At 45.4% G+C, this 20701-nt stretch overlaps 1 protein-coding gene across 4 annotated transcripts in view; it reads left to right on the forward strand.

Annotated features, from left to right (window-relative positions):
• LOC147108162 (phospholipid-transporting ATPase IC-like) overlaps positions 1-20701 on the forward strand; it is a 152601-nt gene that overhangs the window by 116568 nt on the left and 15332 nt on the right. For all 4 annotated transcript variants that reach the window (XM_086004682.1, XM_086004681.1, XM_086004683.1 and 1 more), the window contains 8 exons: positions 1280-1391; positions 3599-3674; positions 4527-4671; positions 9039-9315; positions 14190-14413; positions 16107-16190; positions 19192-19437; positions 19953-20091. In XM_086004682.1, coding sequence (XP_085860808.1) covers positions 1280-1391; positions 3599-3674; positions 4527-4671; positions 9039-9315; positions 14190-14413; positions 16107-16190; positions 19192-19437; positions 19953-20091 — 1303 coding nt within the window. The remainder of the gene's footprint in view (positions 1-1279; positions 1392-3598; positions 3675-4526; positions 4672-9038; positions 9316-14189; positions 14414-16106; positions 16191-19191; positions 19438-19952; positions 20092-20701) is intronic.

The following is a 20701-nucleotide window of genomic DNA, read 5'->3' on the forward strand; positions in this document are numbered from 1 at the left end:
CCCCCATTTACCTCAGCTGAAAATTTGACAACTTTTTAATGCCTCACGCTGAGTGTGAATAACAGGGCTTTGTATTACAGACAAACTGTAGTATAGGAGTAAGTGCATGGAACACCAATTACTTACCCTTTTTTTAACTGATAATTTGTTTTTTTTGAGGGAGATTAGTTGGTTTAAACAATCCAATTTATAGTGCTGTAATGTGGAGTCTCTTAGGTCCATTGTAGCTGAAACCGGGGGAAATCTCCTTTGAGTGCACTCCTCTGTATAAGTGTAACTAGTCTGTTTTAAGACCTTATTTGGTCTTTGCTGAATCTCACAATTCAGATAAATAAGCTAACCCAGTGGTGTGTTTAGAAAGTAATTCCATTCAAATTCTGGATACTCCAAAGAGTTTGCAAAATCAAAATCAACATAAATAAAGGGGCATAACAACAGAAAACGCTGAAAAAACTCAGCAGGCCAGGCAACATCCGTGGAGAGAGAAACAGAGTCAACGTTTGAGGTCGAAGACCCTTCGTCAGGACTCTTCGACCTGAAACGTTGACTGTTTCTCTCTCCACGGATGTTGCCTGGCCTGTTGACTTTTTCCAGCGTTTTCTGTTATTTCGGATTTCCAGCATCTGCAGTATTTTGCTATCGTATAAATAAAGGGGCCTTTCTTTTGGCCAGTTACTTTGATAATCTCCTCCCTGTTCTAAACTCCTAGCTGAGGCCTGGTCCTGTAGGTACTGATTGCCCTCAGGTACTCACCCAAGTGACCATTATTCATACGTGAACCTTGACAGGATGTCAGAAGGCTATTTGACTATGGAGGGCACAAAGGGGGAAGCCTAATCCCATCTTAACCCAATGTCCTCAGAAGTGCAGAGGTGGCTGGATAGCATTAGGTAATGGCAGCCCCCCGACAATTTTCCTCTCCCTCTCCTATGGACACTGAGGCCATTTGTAGGACCCCACCCAAGATCAGCTACCCCAGCACAGGGTCAAGCCTGCGACCTTCCTGATCTAAGTGGCTCACTGGCTGAGCCTGGGAAGGGGGGGGGAGGGGGTGGGGGGAAACGGAAGTCAAATTTTAAAGAGAATGAAAAAAGAATGAAAATGTTACCAGACAATTGTGAATGTTATGAAATTGTAATATTACAGCAACAGAATCATCACTATCAATCTTCAGACATGTTTCTCAATAATACACTGTTATGTGGAATATAATATTTGCAAATCTATAAAAGGCCTTTGTTTAAGTGGAGTGATGTCCTTTTTTGCACTTATATTGCAGCTTATCGGAGCGACTGCTATCGAGGATAAATTGCAAGACGGAGTCCCTGAAACCATTCAGAACTTGAAGGAGGCAGATATTAAAATCTGGGTACTGACTGGAGACAAGAAAGGTGCTGGAACTATCGGAATTTATTTATTTATATTTACATTCCTCGCCAGCTTCTCCTAGTTTTCTTTCTTCCATATTGCCATTCATGTCCGCACGCTTTTCATCGTCTAGCTGAGTAGTGAGCAGCTCCTTCACAATTAGTCGGAGTGTGGCCTAGCCTCGGCCAACAGAAGATGTAAAGCCACAAGAAATTAGATACCGCTGGGGGAGCAAGAATCGCGGGATGTTCTGGGGTGGGGGGAGGGGGGTTGGGGGTGAGGGGGTGGGGGATGGTGGGGGGTTTGGGGGGCTGGGGTGGGGGGCGGAGGGGGGATTCAGATGCTGTGGGAGAATATTTGATTAAGGGAGAGAACAGTAACACCTGCAAATGCTGGAATTATACAGCTGACTCATCAGCATCTGAAAAGAGAAACAACAACAGGTTAAAATTTTGTCTATAGACCTTCCATTGTAACTAATACCATTATCGGACTGAAGAAAATGAAGGGGAGGGAGACCAGCAGGGAACAGTAATGAGTAAGGAATGCTACCTACTAACACAAAGAAGGGTTTAATAGTCTCTCAGTAGATTTTTCAAAAATGGGAAAGAGGTGAAAAAGTGTTGGGTGATATACGTAAAGCACTTTTACATTACATGGTGACAGCTGACATATCTCCTATTGTCATTGTAAATCCATGAAAATCTGGGTCTACAAATCCAACAACAGGCCCAGGCAGCTGATTCCTATAAAGCACATGCAGGGAGCCAATCCCCCACATTGTACAGGTTGACTATCCCTTATCCGAAAACCTTAGGACCAGCTGTGTTTCGGTTTTCGGAAATTTTCGGATTTCAGAAGATATTATTTCAGACTGGGAAACTCTGAACATTAAATTAATTTGGTAATTAGTATTTGTATTTAATATAAATTTTAAAAGTTCAGGCTACCTCTTGCGACTGCTCCGTGTCTCATTCCCCTTCCTGCTTCTCTGTGCTGCCGCTCACAGTCTGTTTACAGCTCCCCCTGCTCCATACCTGAATTCCTTGACTTAGCGGGGGTCTGGGGCTCGACTGCCGCCGCCAGTTGTGGGAAAGCCGGATATCGGCTGACTCCTACGCTAAGCTGGCCCGCAAATCAGGTCAGAAAAGCATCGGCCGCGTCGGGTCATGTTTGGCGCCACTCGGGTTATGTCGTGCGCACGACTTACGCTCCTCAAAAAAACTTTCGGTTTTCAGAGGTTTTCGGTTTTCAGAAGTGCGGATAAAGGATAGTCTACCTGTACTCTAATGACAACCGGGTCTCCGCATTACACAGCACGACTGAATGGTAAAAGGAAGAGAAATGCACAGGTCGGTCACCCTCCCTAGACAGGAAGTGTAAAAATAAATACCTAAGAATCATCTTAGCCAGTGAAAAGAGATTAGGACGTGATGAAGGTGGAATGTGTCACAGATCCTTGGATTTCTGTACCACAGCCTAGAAGCTCCTGATAGACATGTGCTCAGTATTATACTGTGTACAAACTCCATATTTTGGGGAAATTGTGAAATGACACAAACTCACACTGAAGGTACCTTGACCTTTCCTGGTCCAAGATGGCCAGGTCTCAGTACAGCAACCTAAGCTATAATCTCTGACACACTTAGGCCTAAAAAACGCTTCTGATCTCAATGCAGATTGGCTGCAAACTTAAACCTGGCACATGCAGACTGTATATGACCCCTTGATGCTGTTGTCATGACAGCCAAAACTTCCAAGAACTCCTTCTACAGCCAATGCTCAATGATGTCACAGCCAGGGACTCGCACCCAATTCACTGGAGCACCGAAGACCAGTGGCATTTGGGAAGAAGAGAGAGCAGAGGCCGTCATCTAGACATTGCACAATGGAGGCAGAATGTAGGCATTATCTCCAGTATGGAAGATTCTATGGAGCCTGTGATCATGGGGAGAGAATATGAACATGAACACTATCTTATTCCCCACCATATTTGCTAGAAATGATTACTGACAGGGGTAATGTAGAGGTGAGGCCTGCAGCAGAAAGCAGTCACTGGTGATGTGGGCAAATATATATTATCAACATTGTGACATAGGTAAATGAAGATATTGGAAAACAGCATGTGATTGTTACTAGGTAAGGAACAGCACATTGTAATTCACTGGTCTGAATGAATGGGAGTTACTTTTCTTTAATTTTTTCCTGTCTTTTCCCTTTTTTTTAACAGAAACGGCGATTAATATTGGATATTCCTGTAAGTTACTGTCAGACCAAATGGTGCTTTTTGAAGGACATGACATCAAGTAAGTAATGAATACTGTAATACTGTTCTCTATTGATGAATTACTTGAGATTTTGGATGTGCCCACCAGAATATGTAGGGTGTGGGAGACATTCTAGAAATTAAATGTCCCTGGCATTGGTGGTGGGGGGGGGGGGAGTGGAATGAAATAGTGGCGGGGGCTACTATGACTTGCCATGGAAGCCCCAGACCCAACAGTACTGGCCAGATCAGGGCTGAGGAAACTCCCAGTCTGGGAATCCCCTCCTCCCGGTCACATCCCCTCTATTGCTAGCGACCTTGTTTGAGGTGGACGGAGGTGGAAGACAGGAACCTGGCATTTCTGGATCCTGGCCTAATTCCCAGGCCTTCCACCGCACATTGGAAGGAAGACCTGTGGGAATTTATCGCCGCTGCCATTACAAAAAGTAATGGCAAACTGTATTGTGTTGGTCTCTAAGCACGTGACAAAATAACATAAATATGCCAAAGCACTTCATCACATCACCGGTGTGTGAAATTATCCGAATATCTCGGAGCTCTCAACCTGAGTCGTGTAGCTCTGCTGGCCCTTTGCCCTCAAGATTACAACCCTGGCAGCGTCAGGCTCCATCGCCCTCCCACCCCCACCTTCTTGTAAGGTGCTTCTTGTTTCTCTTGCTGACACTGTTTTGAACGAAGGAATGTTCAGCAGCTCGTCCTCTTCATTAAATCTGACCGTCTAACGGTGACCAGCCTGAATGCTCAGTAGTTTTTTTCAGACGTCTGACTCAAGTGTTAAGAGCGTGAGCCAAGGGAGCCTGTGTGAAACGTGAGCTGCTCGTCGGCGAGCCAACCGTAACATGTGCACATTTCTGTCATATCACCATCTCAGCAAAGCCCTGGAGAAGTTGCAGAGGAGCAACTACAGATACAAAGATATCAACAGTTCAACCATTTCAGGGGCCATAAGCAGCAGCGAGCAGCCTGATATGCTGTCATGTGACAACAAGGCACTGATTATCACAGGAAGCTTCTTGGTATGTTATCCGGTTCTTTGACATCTTTACTTTTGGAGTCTATTAAGAGTTATGTTTCCAAAAGTTAGCAACTGTGTCATACGCAGAATGGAACAATGTTCAGAGTTGGGAGAGGTGGGGATCAGTGACCAGCAATTGTCAACAAAACGGAAGCATTTTCTATGTTCTAATGGTGCGTGCTGCAACAATATCACAGAATCACAGTGTGATGTATAACCTCAAAAAGGTCTGGAGTCGAAACTAGACAGCCATATAACAGAGAGTGAACTGAGTGAGTTAATTGCCTTGATTAATGAAACTAGTGGATGGGGCCTGTGCAGGCAACTAGATTGATTCCTGGGATGAGAGGGCTGTCCTATGAGCAGAGATTGAGTAGAATGGGCCTATACTCTCTGGCGTTTAGAAGAATGAGAGGTGATCTCATTGAAACGTTAAAAATTCTTAGAAGGCTTGACGGGGTAGTTGCTGAGAGGCTGTTTCCTCTGACTGGAGCACCTAGAGCTAGGGGACATAGACTCAGGATAAGCGGTCAGCCATTTAGGACTGAGATGAGGAGAAATTTCTTCACTCAGAGGGTGGTGAATCTTTCGGATTCTCTACAACAACAACAACTTGTATTTATTTAGCGCCTTTAGCGTACTAAAATGTCCCAAGGCGCTGCACAGGAGTGTTATAAGACAAAAATTTGACACCGAGCCACACAAGAAGAAATTAGGGCAGATGACCAAAAGCTTGGTCAAAGAGGTAGGGTAAGGAGCATCTTAAAGGAGGAAAGAGAGGCAGAGAGGTTCAGGCAGGGAATTCCAGCACTTAGGGCCTAGGCAACAGAAGGCACGGCCACCAATGGTTGAGCGATTATAATCAGGGATGCTCAAGAGGGCAGAATTTGAGGAGCGCAGATTTCTTGGGGGGTTGTGGGAGGGATAGGGAAGGGTGAGGCCATGGAGGGATTTAAAAACAAGGATGAGAATTTTGAAATCAAGGCGTTGCTTAACTGGGAGCCAGTGTAGATCAGCGAGCACAGGGGTGATGGGTGAACAGGACTTGGTGCGAGTTAGGACACGGGCAGCTGAGTTTTGGATCACCTCAAGTTTACGTTGGGTAGAATGTGGGAGGCCAGCCAGGAGTGCATTGGAATAGTCAAGTCTAGAGGTAACAAAGGCATGGATGAGGATTTCAGCAGCAGATGAGCTGAGGCAAGGGCAGAGATGGGCGATGTTACGGAGGTGGAAATAGATGGTCTTAGTTATGCAGCGGATATGTGGTCTGAAGCTCATTTAAGGGTCAAATATGCCACCAAGGCTGCGAACAGCCTGGTTTAGCCTCAGACAGATGTTATGGAGAGGGATGGAGACTGTGTAGGGGTCAAGAGAAGAGGTAGTGAGGTAGAGCTGGGTGTCGTCAGCATACATTTGGAAACTGACGCCGTGTTTTCAGATGATGTTGCCAAGGGGCAGCATGTAGATGAGAAATAGGAGGGGGCCAAGGGTAGACCTTTGGGGGACTCCAAAGGTAATGGTGCGGGAGCGGGAAGCGAAGCCATTGCAGGTGATTTTCTGGCTACAGTTAGATAGATAAGAATGGAACCAGGCGAGTGCAGTCCCACTCAGCTGGACGATGGTGGAGAGGCGCTGGAGGAGGGTGGAGTGGTCAACTGTGTCAAAGGCTACAGACAGGACGAGGAGCGATAGTTTACCTCTGTCACAGTCACAAAGGATGTCATTTGTGACTTTGATGAGAGCCGTTTCAGTACTGTGGCAGGGGCGGAAACCGGATTGGAGAAATTCAAACATGGAATTCTGAGAAAGATGGACACAGATTTGGAAGGCGACAACATGTTCAAGGACTTTGGAGAGGAAAGGGAGGTTGGAGATGGGGTGGTAATTTGCAAGGGCAGAGAGGTCAAGGGTTGGTTTTTGGAGGAGATTTTTGGTGATGATGGAAGATTTGAAGGAGAGGGGGACAGTACCTGAGGAGAGAGAACCGTTCACAATGTCAGCTAACATGGGAGCCAGAAAAGGAAGCTGGGTGGTCAGCAGTTTAGTGGGAATAGGGTCGAGGTAGCAGGAAGTGGGTCTCATGGACAAGATGAGTGTGGAGTGGTCAAGTGGGGAGATCGGAGAGAAACTGGAGAAAAATGCAAGTTCAGAGCTAGGTGGGAGTGAACCTTAGAGGAAGTTTGGTCCGGTGATCGGATGGTCTCAATCTTAGAGACAAAGAAGTCCATGAGCTCCTCGTACTTGTTGTTGGAGGTGAGTGTGGAGGAGACAGAGGAGAGGGGTTTAAGAAGACGGTTAGCAGTAGACAATAGAAGCCGGAGTTTATCTTTGCATTCCAGAATGATTCTGGAATAGTGAGCAGTTTTGGCAGACAAGAGTAGGACCCGATAATGCTTTATGTGGTCCAGCCAGATCTGGCGGAAAATGGCTAAACCAGTTGTCCGCCATATCCGTTCAAGTCTGCATCCCTTGGACTTGAGGGAGTGAAGATGAGGGCCGTACCTGGGGGAACGGTCAGAGAGAGAGACAGTATTGGTTTTAATTGGGACTGGGGCATCAAAGGTGGTGGTGAGGGTATGGTTGAACAGATCGGTAGCTGCAGAAATGTCGTGGTGAATGGAGGGCCAAAGGCTGGACAGTTGGGATTTCGTAAGTGCAGTTGTAAGAGAGTTGGGAGAGAGGTTTTTCCAGGGAAGGAAGTAGGGTTGGGTGGGGGATGGGAGATGTGGGTGGAGAGTGACACAAGTAAGTGGTCAGAGATGGCCTTACCTGCGATTGACATGGTGGGAATAGCGAGGCCACGAGAGATGGCAAGGTCGAGGGGGTGGCCGTGAATATGGGATGTGGAGTTCACATGAGGGCTGTGGATGCTCAGTCATTGAGTACAGTCAAGACTGGGATTGATAGATTTTTGGGCACTGAAGGAAATGGGGATTGAGCGGGAAAGTGGAGTTGATGTCGAAGATCAGCCATGATCTAATTGAATGGCAGAGCAGGCTCGAGGGCCTACTTCTCCTATTTCTTATTATTTTCTTATAACTGCTCTGGAATGTAAGGTCAGGGGTTTCCCATTATGTTTGAGTCTCTAATTGCTTTTGCTGCATAGTGTTCCAAAATCAAGATTCAGAGTTTCTACCTTGACATAATTTTATACTTTGCCAAAGAGAAATTGGCCAGTGGCTGATGGATCACACCAATGACAGGGCGGGCTGTTACTCTGCTGTGATCGTAACGTTTTTGGAACACTTTTTGAAAGGCTGATCTTGTTGTAAAAGATTCTCCGGTAAAAGCTGTGGAAGTCGCCTGTTTTATTTTTATGCTAATCTGCTGGAACTTGGGCGAGAGGAGGTCACTGCAGCAAGCCCGCTGCCACTTCACCAGTGCGCACTGACTGCCAGTGAGAGACTGCCATAAAGGCACCGGCCTAGATTTTCACTGTGCCGTGAGACAGGCTTTTAGGTGTGCAGGGGGCTAAAATCCCGAATTCAGGGGGCCCGACACCATCCCGCCCAAAACCCGCCTCCACGTAAGTTTCAAAGGAGGCGGGTACCCGCCCCGCACTGGGACCCGCCGCCCCGAAGCGGGAAGGGATTAGTGCCAATTAACTGCCTGTTAACAGGTAGTTAACAGGCAGTTTTTAGCCTAATCCCTATTTTGAAGGTTGTCGTGTGAATTCCCGACGGCTCCAAACCACGCCAGGTTAGAGGAGTCGGGCCGTCGGGTTGAAGGACTTGGAGGGGTCGAGATGTCAGTGTTCAGGTGAGTGATGGGTGCATAAGTGCAAAGGTAAGTGTGTTTGGTGTGTCTAAAGTGTGTAAAGAAGTTTTAATTACCTGTACTTACCTTAACAGCCTTTCTTCCTCTAGGCGTCGGGAGTCCATCACTCAGCTGGCACTGAAAGCAAAATGGCTGCGAACTGTCAAAAGTGACAGCCTGCAGCTTTCAGTGCCGGTGAGAGTTCTAACTGAGTCTGCGTAGAAGGACTCAGGTTTGAAGTCAGACTGTCAGTGTTTGACAGCTTCAAACGGCTGTCAAATGCTGATATTTCATCTGTCAAAATCTCTTGACAGATGAAATTTCAGTCTGTGATGTCACCTGTTGCCGGATGGCCCTTAATTGGCCTGCTGAGCCCGCTGGGCGGGCTCAACAAGGTCAATCAAGGGAAAATCGCGTGGATTGGCCGGATGTCGATGGAGGCGGGACTAAAACCCGAAAGTTGTAGTCCCGCCTCCTTCCCGACTGCTGAATGAAAATCCAGCCCACCGTGTCAACGCCTCTTCCCACTGGTGATGCCTTTTGCTGCAAGTATCAGCTCCCTTTCAGCAGCGCCTGTTGATTTTGTAACTTCATTTTCCAATCTACGTTTAGGACAAATTCATTAGACATTCGAAACAATCAAAAAGGAAGAATCAGTCCTGCTGGAAGCTGAGAACCACCATTAATCCAGAAATAAAAGAGGACGTTGACTGTGAGGAAGAGGCTCACGAGAGAGCCTTCGTGGAGCTGGCTTGCCAATGCCAGGCTGTCATCTTCTGCCGCGTCACTCCCAAGCAGAAAGCCATGGTGGTACAGCTGGTCAAAAAGTACAAAAGTGCCATCACGTTGGCCATAGGGGATGGAGCGAACGATGTTAACATGCTGAAAAGTAAGAAAAGACTCGCAAAGTTCAAAATGTCACTTCCCTTTTCAGAAAAAGGAGGCGGGGCTAAGGCGCAAAATGATAGGGTAGTTGGTCGTCTTTAGTTGTTGGCCAATCATTTTGGGGCGATTTTAAGGATGAGCAGGATTGGTGCGGGGGTGGGGGGGGTGGGAAACAGGGTTTGGGGGGAGAGGAGGTGAGGCAAGGCGGACGGGAATCCGTCCGGCCCTCCACAGCGTGACACCCGTGGGATCTTAACTCCTGGGTCCCGTCCACATGATCGGAGTTGGCCTCCCGCCCTAACCCGGTGGGAAGCGCTGCCTGGCCGGTGGGCGGGCGTGGAATTTCAGGCAGTGGGAGGAGAAAAGAAGAATGTTAAAGGGTGTGCAGAGCGAGCAGGAGAGTGGGATGCAGCTAGGTGATCCGTGTGGAAGAAACACCAGCACAGAATCCTGGAGTGATAGAATATCCCAGCACAGACTTGATGGGCCGAATGGCTTGCTTTTATGCTGTAATATTCTATTATTCGATGACTAGAACTATCAGAAGTGCTGGCAGCTTTATTTTATAGGGACACTGAGCATTTAAATGATCAGTAACGCTATTAGACACATGGGCAGTGTTAGAAACATGCTGTGAACCTATGTCATAACAGATTAGTGTTGGTTTGTTGATGTCCCATGCCTCTCATTTATTAATAAGGCAAATCAGACACTGAAAAGCTAGGCAATCGGAGGTAGGTGGACCAGACTGACAGGGTGTTGCAGGCACAGCTGCTGCTGGACTCCCATGGATTCGGGTGCTAATCCTCCTCTAGGATGTACGCACACCGCAAAACTTGGGTACATATTGGCCCCCAAAACTGCCAGTGAGTCAGGTAGCCTAACTGCCCCTTACTCAGAGGCACATGTACCATTAGTTTATTAAGCGATTCCAAGGTTTTTGCCACCACTACTCTATGCCGAAATCTAATTTGACGTAATGATCACTCTTCATGTGTAGAACTTCCTCATAAGAACATAAGAACATAAGAAATAGGAGCAGGAGTAGGCCAATCGGCCCCTCAAGCCTGCTCCGCCATTCAATAAGATCATGACTGATCTGATCCTAACTGCCAATCCACTATCACAGAACCATCTCCTGCATCTAACAGAATTAGACACACGAAATAGGAGCAGGATCAGGCTACACGGCCCCTGGGCCCGCTCCGCTAACCACAGGGCCATGACCAATCCGAACCTAGACTCATGTCCAAATTCCTGCCCGCTCCCCGTAACCCTTAATTCCCTTTACTTCTAGGAAACTGTCTATTTCTGTTTTAAATTTATGTAATGATGTAGCTTCTACAGTTTTTTGGGGCAGCATATTCCATGGACCTACCACCCTCTGAGTGAAGTAGTTCCTCCTCATCTCAGTTTTGAAAGAGCAGCCCCTTATTCTAAGACTATGCCCCCTAGTTCTAGTTTCACCCTTGGTCAGTTCTGATGAAGGGTCATCGACCTGAAACGTTAACTCTGTTTCTCTCTCTACAGAGGATGCGAGACCTGCTGAGTATTTCCAGCACTGTCCATTTCTTTTTCAGATTTCCAGCATCCACAGTATTTTGCTTTTGTTATGGTTAAACACTTGTTTGTTTCTCCTTAAGAAAGGCCTGTGGCCTGAAGCCAGAACTGAGCCATAAAGATTGGTCTCAACCTGTAGTATTGCACAACATGTTGGCACACTGAGTGCGTAGCGCTGTTTACAGGAACTGTGCTGCCATCTAGTGGCTTCCATAATAACTACTTTATCATCTTCAGGATTGCAACACGTTGAAACACTCAAATCCTGAGAGGAGACCCATAAGATAATAGGGTAACGTCCATTTTAGGAAACTATCCTGGTTAAGCGAATCAAGGTGGAAAAACCTAATCCATTCCATAGGCTGCGATGTAATCTTTCTGTTCAGGAGAATTGAAAGGTTCCATTCAAGACAATCAAGGCTAAAGGGATCAAGGGATATGGGGAGAAAGCAGGGACAGGGTACTGAATTTGGATGATCAGCCATGATCGCATTAAATGGCGGAACAGGCTCGAGGGGCCGAATGGCCTACTCCTGTTCCTATCTTCTATCTATGTTACTATCAGTGAAACTAAGCAGCAAAATCTATTGGGATACAATTTACGAACTCTTGGTACCGAAAGAGATCAGACCCGAATTATGCCATTTAACATTATTAGACACATACACAGCGTTAGAAACATGCTGTGAACCTACGTCATAACAGATTAATGTTGGTTGGTGGATGTCACACGCCTCTCATTTATTAATAAGAAGACAAATCAGACATTTAAAAGCCAGATTTTGTGGGAGGTTTTTTTTTTATTTTGAAGGGCAGCCGGGGGCTGGGAAGAAGGGCGTGGAGCTTATGGCAGTGCTACAGAGGATTGTTTACCTCATTGATAACTAGGGTTCAGTGAGTTTCACTGTATTCTCCTAACTTTCACAGAGGTTAGAAAGCAGCTTGAAGTGATGCAGGCTTTATACTGCTCACCTGTTTCCAAATAAAGGAGCAGTTTCGGCTCACCTTCCAAACAGTTTCTGGAATTAATGTCAACTTTGAAATGATTGTGATTGCACCAAACTCGAGATGGAGTCGGAGTTTGGGTCACAGAACAGATCAGTGAAGTAAAAGATGACAGCAGAGGTTGGTGGGGTCAGCACGGAGGATTGTTCTGTTTAAGGGAATCAGAATGCCCCCACCCAAACCGATCCCCTTAGGAGGAGGGGACTTATTTTAAGTCAAACTTAGTTTGTAAAGCTGCCATATTTTCAGATGGCAATTACTGCAGTGATGAGGAGTTTACTGACGATTTGTCTCGGTGTTTGATCCAGAAACAGTCTGCAGTGGCCAGAGTGGGTTCACAGAGCAGCAGGCACTAAACTAACTCAGTGGGTAAACGTTGATGTCAGAAGGTTTGACTCAGTTTTTTACTCTAGTGGATATTATTATTTTTGTTTATTTAAACAGGAGTAAAGTAATTACTGTTTGACGATTTTTTAAGGAGTGCAGGAATGTCAACGATTTGTTGGGGCAGTGATCTTATAGTGGGCATGTTAACTCAAAAGAAAAGGAGAGTTACAAGTAGATCTATTGGGCTAAAAATTGAGTAGCGCCCCATTTGGGGTGCTAACGTAGCCGGGGTGCTACTTTTAGCGCCCCAGAAAAATTAGAGCCCAGCGCTGGAAATTAAGTGGTTGCGTCCCAAGAGGGAAGCGGGGTGCTACTGGAAGCCTTCCTCCCCTTCTTAAAGGAGAAGGGCCTTGAGCAACGCGACCCGGGGCCCAGCTGGGCCCCCGGGGATCGGGAGTGCCGGCAAAAGAGCCCAGCATTCAAGAGAAGTGCCGGGCTCTTGGAGCGCAGCCGGCACTCCGTGGGGGGGGGGGGCATTCAGGAGGCCGGGGACAGGAGTGCAGGCAGGTGCTGGCAGGCGGCCAGCAACAAAAATGGCCGCCCTGCACCTCGCCTTTAAATTGCGCCTCCCCGGCTGCAGGTACACCCCCCTGACCCCGTCGGACATAGCGTCCGGCAGTAAGTCAGGGGGCGCTCCCGAAGATCGCGGCCGGGGCGCTGCGCACGGTGATGACGTCATCGTCGGTGGCGCAGCGCCGCTGGGCGCTACCAGTTAGCGCCGCCGCTAACCTCCCGCTGAATTTTGCGGGAGGCGTGGGTGGCGCCGCGCCCTAAGAGGGCGTTAACGGGAGGCGCAAAGCAACCGAATTTTTAGGCCTCTGTATTTACGATACTTGTGAACTGCTACACATTTATCTGGACAGCTTTGATCATCAAACCCTTGCCATTGTACTGAATTCACCCCAGTATGGCTCATTTGCTGATTTAAATCAAGTATATGTATTTTAACACTTTATATTCTGCAGCTCATTGCTGAATCAGCCATTCTGGCTACACCGGAGGGGGGGGGCATGTTAACCTAACCCCCCCCCCCCCCCCCCGGCAGGAAACTGATGGGATCGGATCTGCCGCCCATTTTACACCCCACCCAATTTTGTTCTCCTTTGACCTCAATGGAAAGTAAAATGGGGCGGGGTCTAAAATTGGTGGGCAATCCCATCAGTCTTCCGCAGGGTGCATTAAGTTAAAATTACTCCGGTCTGTGCTCTCTGTCTTTCTCTCCCCCTCTCCCGCCATCCACCATGAGACTGAGCATTCTTCCCCAGTCCCTGCATGGCCCCAATGAGTCCAGATCTTTTGTTTTATTATCAGATATTGGCAGCAATAATTTAGGATGGTAATTTAGCAATTAGATTTGCTTTTTGCTGGCTTTGGAACTAGCCATGTATAACAGAAGGTGCAAAATAGGTAGGTTATTAGATGTACAATACTCCCTAGGAGATCTAGTCCCTCATCAGTTCTGTCTTCATGGTGTTGAGCTGATGTGGCAAGTGATCAGTGACAAGATAACACCAGAGTGCACAATGAGATTGTTTTCAGCCAGAGAACAGCGTACTGATGCAGTTACACCTGTAACCAAATCATTTAATAAAGGAGACTCAGCTCAGAAATGTAATAAAACACTGAATGAAATAACAGGAAAGATTATAAAAACTCACCGACTGATGTGGGCCTACGAAATTTAAAAAAATTAATTCTCGGGATGTGGGCGTCACTGGCAAGGCCGGCATTTATTGCCCATCCCTAATTCTCCTTGAGAAGGTGCTGGTGGGCCTTTTTCTTGAGTGGCATTGGGTTTGTATACTCACAATCCATTCCGAGTCGCCAAAATACATCTCACTCAATAATCTGCGAATGGTCTGGAACAAACTATGCGAGTCCCTGTATATAGCGAGTGACTTTACAAACTCTTGTGTGTTTTCCCAGCGGCACACATTGGAGTTGGAATCAGCGGGCAGGAAGGCACGCAGGCCGTTTTGTCCAGCGATTACTCGCTTGGACAGTTCCGCTACCTTGAACGGCTGCTTCTGGTTCACGGCCGATGGGCCTACATAAGGATCTGCAAGTTCCTGAGATACTTCCTATACAAGACGTTTGCATTTTCCTTTGTCCAAATCTGGTTTTCATTCTTTAATGGGTTTTCTGGTCAGGTAAGTACGAATGTCTTAACAATGCTGTTTTGTTTACCTAAAGTTCAAATTTAATGGGAAGAGTGGGATTCGAGGAGCTTAAACAGTTAGAGGCTCAGTTTGTGAGTACAGAAAACATCTAAAACCCACAAAATTTGTTTGATGAAAAAAAACAAGCATGATTTGACAATATGTAAAAAAAATAAAACTCGGGGAGAAGATTTCCCCATGTAATTCTCCTTTTTTAACTTTAATATTTTATTTTGTCTCTTTATCTTAAAGTGGACAAAAATTTCTCACCTGCTTATGTTTCATAGATTAGGGACCCAATAAAAATGGAATTTCCAAATGTTTGTCATCATTCCGATATCCCAGTGGAGACATGTTACTCGGCCACCCGAGCCCAACATTAAGCTCTTTTGGGTCTGCTCTCTTCTTTAGAGGGAGTTAGAATGGATGAATTTGTTAAATTGTTTGTAAACATTTCCTACTAATGTTCCCACATACTATCTGTTTAGAAACCTTAAATTAACAGAAATTGTCCATCTGAGGGACTGCAAGAAGCAGTGGGATAAATGGTGAAAACATACTTCAGGTCTGTCAGCATCTAAAAGAGACAATACAAGTTCATCCTTCATAAGAACTGATCTAGTCTAGTCTCCTTTCACATCTGGGACCTGACTTCGTACCCAGCCCCAACCGATGGGATTAAGCTCTCTTTCTAACAAAGTCATACATGAAATGCGTTCGGGGCGTCTCAACCCAGATCATAGTAGATATGGGTCCACAGACCAAAGCTGCCCATAATTTGGCACAAATTGGAAATCTCATTCAGAGTGGGGTCATAACATGTTTAAATAATTTGGCCTTTGTGTGTCTCTTTTATTAACTACAGTGCCTGTAGAAACAGAATTATAATGGAGCCCTATATATAATTGGGGAGGGTTGTTTGGGAAATATCTGTAGCTATCTGAGAGGGAACTGGCCCCCTCATCTCCCCCACGGCCAGCCAACTCCCTCCCCAGTTTCCAGAGTCTCCGAACTGCAGACGTGCCCCCAATCATGAAAAGCCCGTGTGTGCAGGCTCTGACCTCTGACCCCACAAACATTGGTGGGCTCGAAGACATGTAGAGAGCCTTGATCCTGAATGAGGGAGATTGAACTTCCTGCTCCTACTCCAAAGCCCTGGTGACTGGCCTCTCAAAGAACTTTACACCTCGGCCACCACGTCTCCAGAGCTTTCAGCCTCTCCCCTTACAAAGATGGAAGGTGTCGTCGACAAGGAAATCAGCCTCGCTAAGACTTTCTAATCACACCACGCTTATTTAACACTGTCTGAAGGAAGTCACGCTGTCACATTTTTTTGACAACTTCTCTACCATTCCCGTTGACCAGGTCCTTAATTTTGAAAGCTAATTCTAAAATTTTCCAACAGCAAATTCATGGCTGGTATTTTGTTTTGCAGTGTAAGTGATCCTGGTGTACAAGTTGCAGTAGAAAAATAGTAAAAGGCGCCAATTCTCTGGCAGAAATAAAAAAACACTGAAATACAAAATATGTCCCCCCCCCCCCACCCCCGTGTGCTATCAAATCCACTGTTTACCAATTAATCTAAACTTGCATCTAAGTATGACTTATTTTTTATTTGTTTTGTGTCTGTTGTTCTTTAACTAGCAGTAACTTTCACATTTCCTAATTATTGTTTTATCTAAAGACCGTTTTTGAGAAGTGGTGCATTTCCTTCTACAAAGTGGCATACAGCTGGCTGCCTGTGCTGGCACTGGGGGCACTGGAACAGGTAAGATGTCATCGAACTTCAGTGCACATTCTCATTGTCCATCAAATCCTACCAGCGATAAACCTACAAGGCGTTCTTGAGCATGCTCAGAACATTTGTGATAGAACATCCGTTAATAGATCAAGATCCATCATAGAATTACACGGAATCTACAGCCCAGAAACAGGCCATTCGACCCAACTGGTCAATGCTGCTGTTTATATTCCACACGAACCTCCTCCCATCTCTAATTATCTCTTTCCATTCTGCGCCTCTGCCCCCCCATATCCCTTCATTCCTACCTCCTTCATGTATGCATCACGCCTCCCCTTAGCTACGTCAATGCGCTCTGCTTCACCCACCCCATGTGGCAGCGAGTGCCACATTCTCACCACTGTCTGTGTAAAGAAATTCCTCCTAAATTCTTTATTTGATCTGTTCGTGGCTATCTCATATTTATGCCACCCCTTGTAATGTAACCAAATCATTATCTCGGTTGTCCCAACCTTAAAAAAATTTAACAATGGAAAAAGCCTGAGTAGTTGTCCGCCCACGTTCTTTAATTTTGTTCCCAATCGCGAGATTGAGCGTAACATTTCTTGTGGGTCGTGTAATCACTCACACTTTGAACTGTTAAGATGGCCATCCAGTCTGACTCCATCTCTAGGATGCCGCAAATGGGATTTTTCACTTTTGCAGAATCCCAGGGCATTTGGTCAACAGTGGAAGTTCCACCTGCCGCAGTGATGGAGGATTTTCCAGTGTCAGGCTAGCGTTGAATAGTTCTGTAGCTGGGAATGAACGGAGAATGGCTGTGTGGCTGGGTGCAGACAAAAATAGTTTTTTAAAAAAACAGAGAAAGGTGCAAATGCACAGCAGGTCCATCAGCCTCTATAAAAGAAAGATAAGTAATGTTCTGGGTGGGACCCTTCATCTGTGCTCTTAAAAGATCGCCACTGTTGAAGGGTCCCTGCTAAATGCAAGCCTGTCTTTTTCTGTCTGCTGATCAACCTGCTGTGCATTTCTAGCACCTTTTCTCTGTTTTATTTCAGATTTCTGGCATTCATGATTGCCTTTTATCCTCTCATAAAATGTATTTTATTTTTAAGTTTGTTTCACCAATATTGTTATTAAAATAATTATTTTTGTAGATTTCAGTGAATTCCAGTTGCCAGCGAGGTGTTGCCATCTTGAGCTGATGATTGGAAATCTCTGGGTGCGACCCAGTTGACGAGATTCAGGCCTAGATTTTCTGCTGAAGGCACACTGGCTCCCTGGGGTAACTCCAGCGAAATGAGGTGGAAACCTTTTTGGGAACAGCTCTGCTGGCTCCCCACTCTCCCCACCAATTCTGGCATTTTCTACCAAAAATAACATCAGGCATATAAGATACTTGCCCAGAGGTGGGCAGGTGTATTATAGTTACACACAAATGACAGGAATATGCCATATGCCGTGTTTTCCATCATTTGTGCCTTCACAACACTGGCTGCCTGTGCATTCCTGGCATCCAGCGTTCCTATAGGCAACAGAAGGAGATTTGAAAATGAATGGCAAAAGAACCAGAGGCGACATTGAGGAAAACCTTTTTTACGCATCGAGTGGTTAGGATTTGGAATGCACTGCCTGATAGGGTGGTGGAAACAGATTCAATCGTAGCCTTCAAAAGCATAAATACTTGAAGGAGAAAAAGTTGCAGGGAAGGAGCCGGGGAGTGGGTCTAACTAGATTCTTCTTCAACAGAACCAGCACAGACTCAGTGGGCCGAATGGCCTCCTTCTGTGCTGTACTATTCTATGGTTCTATGAGTCAGATAGCCTATGCAGTTGCTGCTAAAGTGATCGATAGCACGGGTTATGGAGCTTTATTTTATCACAATGTTTAAAAACAGTTGGAGCTTTTCAGCCAGCAACAGAGCAGCCTCCGCAGTCAATTCCCCCCCACCACCCCCTCCAGGCGGATTCCCCAACAGGAGCCAGGGAGCCATCTAGAAAATGCCAATGACTTAGAGCCTAGAAATTCAGACAGTGGTGTGTCCTTGTAGCTCCCTCCCCGCCAAATCCCAGCTTAAGTTTATGACAAAAGGAATTGAATACAAACTGCGGTTAAGAACTTAAAAAAAATAATTTATCATTTTATTAATGTCAATTGGGTGGCAAAACAATGGATATAAAAAGTGGAGTAGAACACTAGGAATGAATAACCCCAAGGGCAGCACTGGTACATGAATCCTTTTATGTGACAGAAAGATCTGATTCGTATTTATTATTTTCCTGCCAAAAGGTGGCGCTGTTGCACTGTGTAATTTCACTGTGAATAGTTCAGTGCAAATGTTTTGCAAGGTGGCTTACAACTGTCCGTCTGAAACAGGAATAAAGATTCGCCAGTCTGAGTTGATCCTTGCAGGATGCTGATAGCTTTGACAGTAGAACATTCATGAGCTGGAATCGTATGAGGATAATTTTAACCTGTTTCCTCTGGCGGGAAGCTGACTTGATCGGGTTGGCTGACCGTTTTATACCCCGACTGATTTTATTCCCCACTGACTTACCCGCCCGGCGGATTATGTTAAAGTTAGCCCCATAGTTACAACTGTCACTGAAACTCCCCTGGCTAAATTTCAACAGCTCTTGGCTGCCTTACTGGATGGAGCACGGTATGGATGGCAGCAGGAGAATAAGTACATTCCCCTTTAAGTGTTGTTGTTTGCCTGCATAACCATAGGCATTACACTTTAAAAGTGATTCATTGTGAAAAGTCATTTTTCACGTAATAAGGTTTGATGTCGGTGTGAGTGTCATTAGTAACTTTATTCTGTTGCTATCACACTATTTCAGGCCAGAATGATGTTGGAACTCTCAAGCACTATTTTTTACATGGTAACTCCAGGCAACTAAGAAACATTGGTACCTCCCTTTATAATATTCAGGATTGTATCACATTTTGGGTTGCTACACCTCTCATTGCTCTGAACTGGTGGTTTCCTCTGCTTCTAACTGTGTTTGTATTTTTGGAATTACAGGATGTAAGTGACAATCTGAGTACCAAGTATCCCAAACTCTACAAAATTGGACAGCGGAATGAGCTATTTAATTACAGGACCTTCTTAATTAGTCTATTTCATGGCCTTCTAAGTTCAATGCTTTTATTTTTTATACCATATGGAGCATTCATGGAGATTATGGGGAAAGATGGCACAACATTCTCAGATTACCAGTCCTTATCAGTGACTATCAGCACTGCTGTGGTGCTGGCTGTTAATATTGAGGTAAGTCCCCGATTAAATCTTTGGACATCACTATACAGCAGAACCTGTATTAATGACCATCAACACTAAGAAACCTATTAACAAATATAAGTGTTTGTAAAGCCCAGGCTAGCTGACAGAGTGGTTCGTTTAAGCAGTGTGTGTTGCTGTATTTAAGTGTGGTCACCTCACCCTTCTGTACAGGTTCCATTTCCCGGGTTTCTGAGTGGTTAGGAGACTCCTTTTGCTGCTATTTTATTGCACCCTGGAAGTGAAGGGCATTTCCGGGAGCCAACTGCTGCTACGTTGATTAAAAGAAAAGAAAGACTTGCATTTATATAGAATGTATTTTATATCTGGAATGTAGATGCTGTAATATTTCTAGAGTGCTGTATTGTTTCAAATGCTTAATTTGTCTAAATGAGGGTACCTTCATGTGAAAGTGTTAAGAAATAGATGCAGTTCCTACTTCCTTAATCAGTAAATATTTGTATCTGTCTGGAAATATTCTAGATAATAATATATTCTCTGAACAGGTTATGTTGGAGGTTTCATTCTGGACAGTTCCCACTGCGTTGTCTATCATCATCAGTGTTGGGCTGTACTTTTGCATCACCTTTCTAACCCAAAGTAGTTTCTTGACTCAACGGAATCCAAATATGTTCCAATTCTATGGTAAGAAAGCAATTAGTCTGTTTTGATCTGTACACTTAACCAAAGACAAGTGAATTATTTTAGTGGTTTGCTCACTTTCAATTTGCAACAGAATTTAAGATTAGCAGATATAATATAAATTGGTACTTCAGGCTTTTTCACCCAATTCTGTGGTGTTGAAGTGAATATTTTATTAGGTCTGAGAAGTCTTCTAGTATCTGCGACTCTGTGGAGCTTCAAATATTGGCCTGGAATTTGCGGTCCCGATGACGGCGAACTGGCAGCGTCTGCCGTCACTTCGTCAGGATTTAGCAGATGCGCAGCCTGACACAGGAATCCTGAAGTCGCGGTCTGTCATTCACTCCTCCTCCACAGGCTGCTCTGTGCCCCCTCCCCCCAACCGCCACAACACAGAGCCGGCAATCAGTGAAATCTCTCAAATATTGAAACTGATGAAAACTTTAGCTCTTCCGCAGTAATTAAACTGTTAAATTCCCCACTAAAAGTTAGACCCAAGTGAATCAGGTGTAACTGGGGTTTTAACAGCGCAGTGACTGCTAAACAAAGGTTATGGGCCTGAAAAGCTCATTTAAATTTTGCACAGTGTCAAATTTATCTATTTTAATAAAAA

Source organism: Somniosus microcephalus, chromosome 13 (assembly GCF_052327205.1).
Source record: "Somniosus microcephalus isolate GS21.2 chromosome 13, FLI_Smic_1.0, whole genome shotgun sequence".
Taxonomy (NCBI): Eukaryota; Metazoa; Chordata; class Chondrichthyes; order Squaliformes; family Somniosidae; genus Somniosus; species Somniosus microcephalus.